Source organism: Octopus bimaculoides, chromosome 3, assembly GCF_001194135.2.
Source record: "Octopus bimaculoides isolate UCB-OBI-ISO-001 chromosome 3, ASM119413v2, whole genome shotgun sequence".
In the NCBI taxonomy this organism is placed as follows: Eukaryota; Metazoa; Mollusca; class Cephalopoda; order Octopoda; family Octopodidae; genus Octopus; species Octopus bimaculoides.
In genome coordinates, this window is record NC_068983.1 from 114,053,673 (window position 1) to 114,067,082 (window position 13,410).

General features: G+C 35.1%; 1 protein-coding gene across 1 annotated transcript in view; it reads right to left on the reverse strand.

Annotated features, from left to right (window-relative positions):
• Positions 1–13,410, reverse strand: part of LOC106868451 (mannose-6-phosphate isomerase) — a 50,557-nt gene that overhangs the window by 27,695 nt on the left and 9,452 nt on the right. Inside the window, exon 2 of the mRNA XM_014913726.2 lies at positions 1,453–1,580. Coding sequence (XP_014769212.1) covers positions 1,453–1,580 — 128 coding nt within the window. The remainder of the gene's footprint in view (positions 1–1,452; positions 1,581–13,410) is intronic.

The following is a 13,410-nucleotide window of genomic DNA, read 5'->3' on the forward strand; positions in this document are numbered from 1 at the left end:
CCTCTTCCACAGGTTCCCTCAACTGCTAGGGAGTGGCACTTTTCACACAGCTATCCTCATCCATTCTCGCCACATGACCATACCAGCGCAATCGTCTCTCTTGTACACCACAACTGATGCTTCTTAGGTTCAACTTTTCTCTCAAGGTGCTTACGCTCTGACTAGTATGCACACTGACATTACACATCCATCGGAGCATACTGGCTTCATTCCTTGCGAGCAGTCACGGCCCATGTTTCACTGCCATGAAGCATGGCTGTTCATACACATGCGTCATACAGTCTGTCTTTTACTCTGAGTAATAAATATATATTTATTCTGGACATTAGATGAATAATAATGGGTTATATTATTAAATACCTCCAAATTCTTGATTTTGTTTTTTCTCAAAACTAATTGCATGACATATATTAATCTCAATAGAAATATATCTAAGTTTTAAATATATATTTTACAAGAACAAATCTAGGACAGGAAATAAGAACAGGCTCTCCCATAAAACTCAAACCTTGTATCTATCATGTTTTGAGTGATGATACCCTTCCAAATTAAGCCATAAATAAATCATAAATTTCTTGTGTCACATATCACATGAAAATAACAAACATTCATAGACACTGAACATCACCAGATAGCTACCTTCGAAGTGTACACATTGTATGCTTACTACTGATAGCTGTGTCACACACTTGTTGCTGATGTAGATGTGCTAAAAGGTTTATATATATATATATATATATATCCTAAGTTTGTAGAAGTTGGTTGGGTCTCTTTGGTGTAATCAATGGTGTCGTGTAATGAATACACAATCCAAGTTTTACCTAGCAAAAGCCTGAGTTAACTGTCAGTTTTTGCTATATTAAACATATCTTCTCGCTCTAATTCAAGTAAGAGGTCTGTATAAAATGACGTTTGCCATTGTATAACATATATTAATATACATTTTATAATTCTTACATTATGAGATAATTTATATATATATATATATATATATATATAACAGATTAAGGAAAAAATTCCTTCAGAAGGGTGTGTGAAACATCCAATTCACTGGTACATCAGTTGAATACCATATAAATTTTGATGTTTTAATAATTGTTTATGTTATATTCATAGTATATTTTGTTATAATATAAATAAATTATTGGATTGTCAATTGTATCTCTCAGATTTTATCTATCTATCTATGTGTGTGTGTGTGTGTGTGTAAGAGAATATATTTATATATATGTATATGTGGGCATGTATGTATATAAAATCTATATTTGTGGTACTATAAATTATCCTTTTACTATGATAGTTACTAACGTCAGCAAACATCAGATTTTAAAATGTTGAGTGTACTGATAATTCTTCACACTCATCCAGATTCAGTTGTGAATCAAGAACATACGCAGAAAAAGTGAAGACTATTTGACATTTAGAAAAATCACGGAGAACATTAATACTCACTTCAGCATATGGTACATCTTGTTGAAGCTTGAAATCTGGATTGCCTGATTGAGAGAGTCGAGCAACTTCGCTGTGGTTACCAAGTTTACCCCACACATAATTTTGGACTGCACACTTCAGAGGAAAAACTTTAAAATATGATAAAAAGAAATTAATTAAAAACAAGAAAAATACTAGTAAGTTTATGAAATACATTTATCTGAAAAAAAAAAAAAAATTATCTTGATGCAAAATATAAAATCAGTAGATAAAATCTTAATGCAGTACATCAAAAAGAACAAATCTATGAAAATAAATATAATTATGGATTCAAACAATATTTTGCATTATTTGTTGTACAATTGATCATTTAATTATGCAACAGAGAACAGTTGCAACTTTTTTCTTTTTTCTGTATGATTGGGAGTTAAGTTGTGCTGCCCAAGACATTTGCAGCCTCCCCAACACTGGAGAGAAAGCAGTTAATGTTACTCTTAAATAGTTACAAGTTGATGGCTGCAGAAAAAAATATGGGCATGGAAAGATTTTCAGATAGCTAATGTTTAGAAGGATGGGTACAGTGGTTGGTATGATTCCTTGAGGTAAGGTACAATATGGGTGATGAGAGGAGAGATGAGCAAGTTAGGGGTGGCTAAGAGGTGAGTGCATGAGCCCAGTCAGCTCCGAGTAAGAGAGGCCATTGTAGTAGCAGTAAGAAAAACAGAGAACCTATGGGCCAGGTTAGAATGTGTTAGTGAGTGACTCTTTCTTTCAATATGGTCTAGGATGTCTTTATGTGTAGCAGCTGTACCACGCCAAATGTGGGACCAGTACCCCATTATAGATCTCACTTGATCGAGTTTGTAAAGGTTTAACCCTTTACTATTTAATCCAGCCACATCTGACCCAAATATTCTTCCTGCTTTATGTTAAAGCTGACCAGATCCAATGTCTCAAAACCTACACTACAATGTCATTCTTAAAATATACAAACACCATTGAAATTTCAAAGTTACAAGATAATGCATGATTAATTCAAAACAATGTGAATAAATAAGCAGTACATTTGACAAAGAGATCTGAATGTTAAAGGGTTAATAGTTTGTGGAGACTGAAGTGTTTTTGCTTTTTGTCCTGAAGAAGAAGGTTAGTCTTGTAATGCATTCTTTGTAATATTGAGGATGAATGATCATTAGGAGAAATGCTCACAGAAGGTGATGTGAAATCTAGCATTTCTAACAATCTTTAGGGTTCTAGTTGTGGGTTGTTCATACTGAAGATAGAGAGCATGGTAGAATGGGGAGGGATAGTTTTGGAGAATGCAATGTGGAGAGAGTTACAGGTGAAGTAAAAAGTAAATGTAGAGGCTTTCTCAGTAGGTATATTGCTTACAGAAGTAAGATGGTTCAGAAGTGGCAAAAAAGAAAGTTGGGATTGATCTTTATGGCAAGGGATTAAAAAGATCAATTACCTACTGCAATAATAAATATAAACTTACAAAAGAAATAAAACATTTTTATATCATTTATTCCATTTCAAAAGTGTCTTTCCAGTTTATATTCCTTTTTATTAAGTTTTTATGAACAGGGTTTTTCTTTTTGTTTTGTTTTGTTTTGGCAGCATTTCTATATCCTTTGGGTGCTCTTCATACACTAAAAGTTCAACTGTGAATTAGAACTTGTTTATGAGTCAACCAAAGAGGGAAAAAGCAAAGTTATATGCCATATTTAGGTGTACAATGCAGAAGATATCGGATTAGAGAGAATAAAATCTGAAAACTGAGGAAACTATTGAAGGTCTGCCTCACTGACAATGGTAATAAAATCCAAAAGAGTTTGTAGGTGTCAGTAAGTTAGGTTTTCATGAGGAGTGAAACAATCTTGAAATTTTGGATATGAGTCCTTCTACAAAGTAATCAGTAATGGCTGGCAAAAGTGATAAAGAAGTGAATAGATTAAAAGATTGAGACAGGAAATGAGGAAGAGGTGATTGGTAGAAAGTAAAGCGTGGGTTATAAGGAAGGAAGGTAGAGAGAAGTGGTTGGTGCAAGAGGTGGTGTGAGGAAGGGTTTGCAGGGCAGTGTGAATTAACCAGTGAAGGGCAAACAGTCACAGTTGCAACAAAACAAAAAAAAAAGTAGAAAAGGAGTGATGCGAAGAAAAACATAAGAAGGTGCAGAATTAGAGATAAGTATCCAAACCACAAGGAGTGGAAGTTCCTAGTTGGAAAATAAGCTGTTGCTCACTAAGCTTGCAGGTAGCCTTTCAACCATTGGGCTGGCAAACTCTGAAAATGCAGAGAGAGATGAGGGTGGTCAAGGGAGTTAAGGTAGTGAGGTTTCAGTTTCAAAATGCCAGGAATATTATTGCAGACATCATCAATCAAGTATTCGTGGAAATGGTCACCTAGACACCAAGTGGTCTGACCAATAAATCAGGCATTACAGTGATGGCATGCAATGCAGTAAACCAGATTAGCAGAAGTGCAATCAAAGTGGTCAGAAATGTGGATAGCAGGCTTGGGGCCTCAACTGACTGTGGTGTTGTAAGTGTTGCACTAGGATGCAAGAACAAGTGAAGGTTCTGGGTGTTGGATTAAAAGAGCTCTTGACCAGAAGGCAGTGTAAATTTTTATCACATTTGAGAGAGAAGAATTGAGATTCAAGGAAGATGAAAGAAGAGGAGATTTATAGATGAGAGGAATGGAATTTCAGGGAAGATGGGAAAAGTTGCAGGGTCGAACTATAAAAGACAGGAGTCATTAAGAATGGTTTAGTGGAGCAACTGAATAGCAGGAAGGTGAAAGTAGGGGTAGGGAATGTGGATGACAGTGCTGGACAAAAGGGCAGCAGTGCAGCTGATAAGATAGACTGAGTAGAGTTAATCCAACACCTTAACCTTAGGACTACTGTACCGTATTATTCATATATTTTAAAATGAATTTAGCATAAAAATATGACAGAATAAATTAAAACTGCTAATTTACATTAAGAATTATACCTTTCATTATAGAACATACTTACAACTGTAACAGATTCATTTAAAAAATCTCTCTCAGCTTTTCACAAATAATTTGCTGTAAGGAATGAATAAAACATTGTTTCTCTATATCTCAATAAATTTAATCAAGGTTTGAAAGCTGTGGCCCCATTTTAACTGAGGGAATTTAGCTTCTTTTGCAATTGTTCATGAATCCTGCTAAAGAGCAGGCTAAATGATTACAAAAAGTATCTTACATCAGACCAAGCCCCTCCCTTGTTTGCCATTTACTGCATCACCTATATCCCTAACTCTAACCATCTGTTGCTCACCTTACACTCTTGTGAACTTACCTGATCCTCTGTCCCTATCCCCACCATCTGTTCCTCTGTCCTCGTCTCCTTCACAGTCACTCTCTTGTGCCTTGAGGGTACATCTTGACACATTACAATCTTCTCTCCCTTGTCTGCTGGAGTAGCTATGTATCTCCTCAAACAACCAGACACCTCTTTCCAGCTATCATACTCTTGCCTCATAATGCCTGGCATGAACCACCTCCCTCAATACTACATCCACCTTAATCAAGGGATCTTGTCTAGCAAGCTACATGGCAACCTCACAAGTGCTGGTAAGATGAAGAATCTTTAAGTATGCTCTGTAAAATGGTTGGCATTAAGAAGGGCATTCAGTCATAAAAACCATGTTAAAATGGACATTGGAGTTCTATGCAGTTCTCTGACTTGTCAGATCCTGTTAAACCATCCAGCCCATCCCAGCAAGAAATATGGATGCTAAATGATGATGATGGTTTCAAGAACAGAAAAAAAAATTAAAATTTGACTTGTCGAAGAAGAAAGAAGACTATTTCAGTTTGTAATGGGAAGTATACAGAACAAACTGGATTCATTAATTGCAAGTAGTACCAATCTAATGATTTATGATATACTGTGTATAATGATGATAATGCTGAAATGAATTCTTTTCAAAATAATTTCAAGTGTGTTTACTGTTTATTTTAACCTAACTTGACAAGATAAAGGCTTTATTAACCAATTAAGGGTATTTTCATTCAAAACTAGTGATTAGAAACTTAATCTTTACTATCAATAATCTAATGTAACAAAATGTTAAAAAAACTGATTAGTATAGGTTCATAAAAATATTTTTGGAACTTTGACAACCACCACCAGAGGACTATTTTTTTTTGGGGGGGGGGAGATTTCAGTTACTCATGGTGGTTTATTTATGTAATGCCTAGAGCAAAAAAAAAAATGTTCTATAGTTTGTATTTTTATTATATAAAAATAAAATTATTATTATTAGTTGCTCAGTCTGTAGTTAAGAATTGTGTATCTACTGAGAGAGTACTTGGACAGAATCTGGGTCTTAGTCTCTCACATTTTCAAGCCATTTGACTCTATAGATTATAATCATGAAAATTAGTTTTACATTTCAATGTAAGGGTTTGAAAAAAAGAATGAAGAAACTGAAATAAAAGATAATCTAAATCTGAAATTCTTTACTGAATATATGATCTTAGATCTTATTTTAGTCTACATACGACTTCTACTTAATCTTTATTATTGCTTATCAAAGACTGCTGAATGGTTATTCATGAGGACGACTCAATTAGTGTCACAACAACCTTGGTTCCTTGCCTTGCATCAATTTCAATCCAATTCATTAAGACTTGTTCTATTTTGACTCTCTCTTAAATTTCATGAGCTAATCTATTAGCTTCAAAACCTTAAGAATTGTTCTAAAACACTATGCATTCCCTTGTAGCTGTTGACTGTGTTAACAGAAAATTCATCATAATCACATATTTACTGCAAGTCTTTTAGCATTTTGATATGACTGAGAAACAAAATTTCTTATCCTTAGCTGTCTTTTCTTAATCTAATCTTACAACTGTACACCCTAAAGATTACTTCTACTTATACAACTATGAACATAAATAGAAGTTTACATACTATAATATTTTGGAATTCTGCCCTGTGATTCTATGACTGAACTGCATTATTCTTTGGCTAAAGGTTTATTACTACATGCCCTTCCTAACAGCAACAACAGTTTTTTCATGACACTAGTATTAGAGATCCTCACCACTTTGTACCAATTTTATTTAAGACTGATTACTCTCTTAGAAAGGTTGTTATCATTATACCATAAGAAGTATTCTCAATTCTGTACAAGTGTTTGAAAGGTTTAAGTTGCAGTGCCAATATTTCTAGCTGGGTTTCTTTCACTACAGCAGAAAAGCTTATCTCTTCTAAGCGGGTACATATGTACTGTGGAAAAGTAACAATGTACATTCCACATGCTGGTTAGTGACTAAAAGCTTATGAAGACAAGCTTGGTTATCTATTAATATAAACATGAAAACATTAAGAGAAAATGAACAAATAATGTATATCTTTGGGAATATTTATATGCTGAAAGCCTGGTTCTCATTGCAGAATCTTTAGGAGTTGCAAATAACATTCCAAACCTGAAAGAACTGTCAAGAATCCAGTAACTTAAAAAAGGTAAATATATCGAAGACTAATGAAACTGCAGTGCTATCAAGTGGCCTTCCTCAATATGTAATAGCTGATGCTATTAACTCAGTTCAAATAATGGACATACAAGGAAGTACAGTTGGATCTCTGGCAGCATGATCGAGAACAAGAACTGGAGATGTGAGAGATATACAGGACTAGTTGGCAATAACTGGCATCTATAAAATAAGGTTCGGGCAGTTCACTGTGTATGATAGTTTCTGTTAATCAGTACTATAGGTGACTTATGAAAAAATACTTGCCAGAATACAGAAGAATGAGTGAGAAAGGAAGTTCAAGATGTTGACAACAAAGCATTACTATCTTCCATTCAAAAGGTAGATAGTATAAAGTATATAAAAGTGTGATACTGTATGATAGGAAGACACATCACTGTATGTGGAGGATTAGTGTAATTTGGAGAAAAATTAGTTACACATGATCCATTAAATACATAATGTTAATATGCATAAATGGTGGAGTACATGCAAGTTGAGAGAATAACTAGGCATTAAAAGCCTTTACCAAAAGAATATCAGATAGACAGTGTCTACATATGATAGATGTTGAAAGTTAATGGATGAAGAGTGCTATGTAAAAGAATATTGTGATAATAGAAGGTACCTACAGTAGAGGAAAACCAAATATATGGGGAAAAAATTACAAGGTCACAGCCAATGACACAGGAACTCTGAGACAAAATGACAAAGGATTGAAATAAGTGGTGATGTACTGTCCATGTTAGTGCAAAAAAAAAAGTTATAATCATTAAGTTACAATGTGATATAATAATTAAATTGTATCAAACAAAAAATATATTACCAAAAAGAAATACAATACTTTATTTATGATCGAAATCTATAAATATAAGAAATATCCATATGTACATGTCTCTGCTAAATTGTCAATAAAAATAATATGAAATATAGAAAATACTAAATACAAAATTTAATCTTTTTAATAATGATTTCTTTTAATAATAAAATTGTAAATTCCATTCAGAAAGTTGAATATTGCATTCAAATGAAACAAACCTGTGACCTCTTTAATTAACAGTAAACAGTCAATCTTCAATTGAAACATTTAAATGAAGTTCTGAACCAAATGTGCTATTAGCACTCAATTAGAAACATTTTGTATTGGTTGTATCTTAAGCAATGAGCTTTATGCAAACAGAAGCATTAATAAGCCATTATAAGAATGCAATTACTTTCCTAAATACATGATATCACTATAATTAATGTTGCCATGTTAATCCTTCTATGTTGACACACACAATTTTTGAACTACTATTCTTAATTTACTTATATCTTCAGCATATTTCTTTTTGCCTATCACACTGCTTAGGTTAATTTTAGCTGTGTCAAAGTAAGATTTTCCTTGTTCTTCGCTTCAGTTATGAATAACATATTTTCTTACCCAATTTTCACTAACTATTGTCATAAGCTTATGACCTGAATCATATCCTGGAAGTGCACTTTAATTTTCAATAACATTTTCCGCTTATTTGGATTTCTGTTCAGGCTTCCAAATTATATTTACATCCATTCATACTTATTTCCAACTTGCCCTTCTTCACTGATATCAGATTAGCGAGATCGACATTCGAGCGAGATCGACATTCGAGCGAGATCGACATTCGAGCGAGATCGACATTCGAGCGAGATCGTTGCCAGTGCCGCTGGACTGGCTCCCGTGCAGGTGGCACACAAAAGACACCATTTTGAGTGTGGCCATTGCCAGTACCACCTGACTGGCCTTCATGCCGGTGGCACGTAAAAGCACCCACTACACTCTCGGAGTGGTTGGCATTAGGAAGGACATCCAGCTATAGAAACTCTGCCAAATCAGATTGGAGCCTGGTGAAGCCATCTGGCTCACTAGTCCCCAGTCAAACCGTCCAACCCATGCTAGCATGGAAAGCGGACATTAAATGATGATGATGATGATGACAACAACTATCATAGACATTATATAAAAGTACACAGTAGTGAAATATTAAAATACCATTTTAAAAAAGAAAAAAGTCTTCAAATAAGTCTTATAAGCAAAACCCATGGAAATTCCAAGGCTTTTGTTATTGAACTGGGGGACTTTGTTCTTATTGTGGAGGAGAAGACAAGAGCAAATGGCAGGCAAAACAGAGGGAGACAGGAAAAAATAAGAGAAGTTTTAACAGGTGTTAGTTGGGGTGGTAACAGTGAAAGACAGGAAAAAAAGAACAAAATGAAATGCTGCAGAATCCATAGATGTATAATCACACGCACACATATTTACACATACAATAAGAACTGTAATAGTTTGTTGTGGTATGGTGTTAGTTAATGGAGATGGTCATGGTAGTTTTTATAAGTAAGTAAAGAAATAATGGCAAACAATTTTTGTGAACTGAAATTTTTCCTTCTGTTGCCTTGCAACAATTGACATGGCTGACACCAACACTACCAGGATTGCTAACAACAAATTAACATCATGATCACCACCATCTATCATCTCTTATTTTCCCTTCTTTTTTTTATGGCTTTCTTTCTCTTTCACCTTTGAAATGGTAGTTAGATAAGAACATATTATGTTAATATATAGACAATTTAATACACATACACAAAATATATGCATTTAAGTGAAATTGAAGCTTTCCTCTGTGGCTAAATAGTTTTGTACATAAAAACTTGATTTGCAATCACAAGGTTCTGAGTTTGATCCTATTGTACAGCAACTCAAGCATTTTGTACTTTAACAATGGTTACCTGAAGCAATCCGACTGAAAATGGGTTTAGGGAATCAGTGTAGTAGTCTACAGGACTGCACCTATTCTTGATTGGTACAATCACTCCCTCACTTTGTTTCAAACCACTACTTGCCTTTTAGGTACCTTCAACAGAGTCCACTATGATGAAAGCAACTGCACTAGATCTCTAACCTGAAGATAACTATAAATTTTAAAGCTCTGCTTCTTAAGGCAGCCATCCCCAACCTCCAAGCCTGGATGCTGCCTGTTTTTCTCTAACCAAGCCAATACTCAATACTCTTGTACTAAAACTGAAACTAGTTGGAAAAAGTAAATATATAATTATTTTCTAATTTGTATTTATGTCCATGTTTCCATGAGTTAGATAAATATATTTCTAAGGTATTGTTTTTACAGCTGGATGCCATTCCTGTCACTAACACTTATCTAAATTGTAGCTCACAATTTACTGAGAAAAACAGAATCAAACACATACATATATATTACAAGGAACTTTTGGTTTCTGTCAACTAAATCTATTTGTAAGGTTTTGATCAGCCTGGGGCTGTATAGAAGATATTTGATCATGGTACTATGCAGTAGGATTGAACTCAAAATTGCATGATTGGGAAGCAAATTTCTAAACCAGTCATACCTGCATCTATAATACATCATCAGCAGCAACACTGTTTTAATGTCCTTTTTTTCTGCACTTATATGGCTCAGAGAGAATTTGTTGAGGGAGATTTTCTATGGTCAGATGGCCTTCCTGTCACATCCTTCACCTATTTCCAAGCAAGGCAATATTTCTCCATGGCCAGATAGGCTTTTTATGGAAGACTAGAAATGAACTACATTAATCATATGATTGTGATGTTAATTTACAACCATCACCTGATGTCAAGTCAATGGTACATACAAATACACACATGCTTCTTACAATTTCAGTCTACCAAATCAACTCACAAGGCTAATGTCAGCTTAGGACTTATAGTAATAGACACTTGCAAAAGATGCTGCACAGTGAGGCTGAATCCCAAACCACATGGTTGGGAAGTAAGCTTTCTTAACCATACAGCCGTACCTGCACACACTCTTCTTAAACAAGTGTGTATTTGACAGTGACTTCGAAGTTTTGGCCAGCTAAGCTATCATTGGACTGTGATGCTTTGGAGTTAGTCTTGCCTTTATATAGTCTCTTGAGTTAAAAATCTTCCTTGGGTGTGTGGGTTTAGTGAAGTGGTCATTAGGTTTTTATGGTTGGTTGTTATGGGGAATTGTTTGAGGATAAATTTTAATTGACCAGGGTTATGTTATTGCTTAAAATTTATTCATGTATACTCTTTTACTTGTTTCAGTCATTTGACTGTGGCCATGCTGGAGCACCGCCTTTAGTCGAGCAAATCAACCCCAGGACTTATTCTTTGGAAGCCTAGTACTTATTCTATCGGTCTGCTTTGCCGAACCGCTAAGTTACAGGGACGTAAACACAACAGCATCAGTTGTCAAGCGATGTTGGGGGGACAAACACAGACACACAAATATATACACATACATATATATATATATATATATATATATACATACATACATATATACAATGGGCTTTTTCAGTTTCCGTCCACCAAATCCACTCATAAGGCATTGGTCAGCTCGAGGCTATAGTAGAAGACACTTGCTCAAGGTGCTATGCAGTGGGACTGAACCCGGAACCATGTGGTTCGTAAGCAAGCTACTTACCACACAGCCACTCCTACACCTATGTATGTAGAACTTTGTAACCAAGTCTGTAGGGATTTCTCTTATGTTAGGTAGGCTCAGGTGTAACTGTATTTTTGTTTTTGCTATTATTGGATTTAATCCTCTCACTTTGAATGTGAAGGCCAAAAGCACAAAGTCTAGTATTCTAGTGCTGTCATTAGGTGTGTCAACTTTTTTTCATAAAAAGAATGTAGGTAGGTGGTAAGTTTAGGCTGGGCATTTTTTTTCTTATTTGTTGTTGGGAATTGTTAGTCAGGAATATCATGGCTTTGTTAATACAGAAAATCATTTCTCTAATGCTTTAATGTTCACAAAAGTATTTGAGTAAAGGTTGTATGCCTATGCATTTCTTTATAGCTATGGTTGTTGTTCAATTCAAGGCCAGGAGAAATAGACCAAGCCTATGATTAAAGATATTTCAGCTGTGACCATCAAGTTTTTTTCACTGTATCTAAGAGTATATTATCCAAGGAGTCCTCTTTTCACATGTGGTAATGTACATGGAGGGTCATTCGGCTGCCATTTCTAACAGACCAAGTGATGTCATAGAAGCTCCTTTGTTACCTAGGTCTTCCAAAGCTATCAGTCTGGTTTGAATTTACAGTATTACAAGCACTATTAGAAGTAGTAGTTTGGGAGTATGTGCTGTAACACTGCATTGCAGCATTCACTGTTTGTTGGGGAGCCCCTACTCCTAGGAGATGACACCTTAGTAGTACTCAGGCAACAACCCTCTAACCCATGAGTCTGTTTGGATAGTTATTGCTGATAGAGTGCAAATCCTTCCTCAACCATGTTTAGTCACCTTTTATGACACACAAGAAATATTGGGTCTATTCTTTGACATGCCAGTCACCACACAGTACTAGAGCAACATGAAATGAAGTGTTTAGCTCAAAAACACAACATGTCACCTGGTCCAGGAAACAAACCCATAATCTAGCAATCATGAGTGCAACCACCAGGCCATGCACCATCACTAGAAAAATCAAATCTTTGTTGGTTAGCGACACATTTAACCCTTTAGTATTCAGATTACTCTGTTAAATGTTATACTTTTTCACTCAAATTGTTTTGAATGAATCATGCATTATCTTATAGCTTTGAGGTTTCAATGATGTGATTGTTTATTTTTAGAATGTCAATGTAGGTTAGGTGTGAGAGGCTAGATATCGCCAGTTTGAATATAAAACATGTAGAATATCTGGGCCAGATATGGCCAGTTTAAACACTAAAGGGTTAAGGTAATAACATACTAATAACTTCCAAGGCTTTGCTTAACTGTAAAAGTTTGTGGAATGGAACAATTTTTTTATTCCCCCAGCAAGAAGAAAACTCTATAAATGCAAAGTAACAACTCAGCTAATCACATAGTTTTCAATGGCACTGACATATGGGTGTGGAAATTTGGCAGTCATTGTTGTTAGTAGAGCTGTTTTCCACTAGGTGTTTAGTTGTGAAACAATGGTTTGTAAAATAACAGTTCAGTACAACTAAAGATTTAGGCTGGTACAACATCAACTTCTAATTCAACATACATTTATTGAATCAACTCCATAAATTGGTCATACCAACAAGAATGTGGCTCATATTTAGTCACTGTAAAATTAATATTTCAGTAGAATATGTTTATGCTGATGACCTTGCCCTAATTGCAGAGTCACGATCAGAACTAGAGGAGAAGTTTCAGGTGTGGAAGCAAGGTCTAGAATTGAAGGGCCTTAGAGTCAACCCAGCTAAAACCAAAATCCTAATAAGTAGGAAGGTAGATAAAACACAAACCCCTTCAGGTAGATGGCCCTGCTCAGTATGTAGAAAAGGAGTAGGTAGTAACTCTATAAGATGTACCCGGTGCAAGCTATGGACAAATAAGGGGTGCAGCAACATCAAAGGCAGGTTAACTAGCAGGTTAGTTTTTGTTTGTGGCAGATGTTCAGGTGCAATAAAGACTGTAAACAAACAGGAAACAATT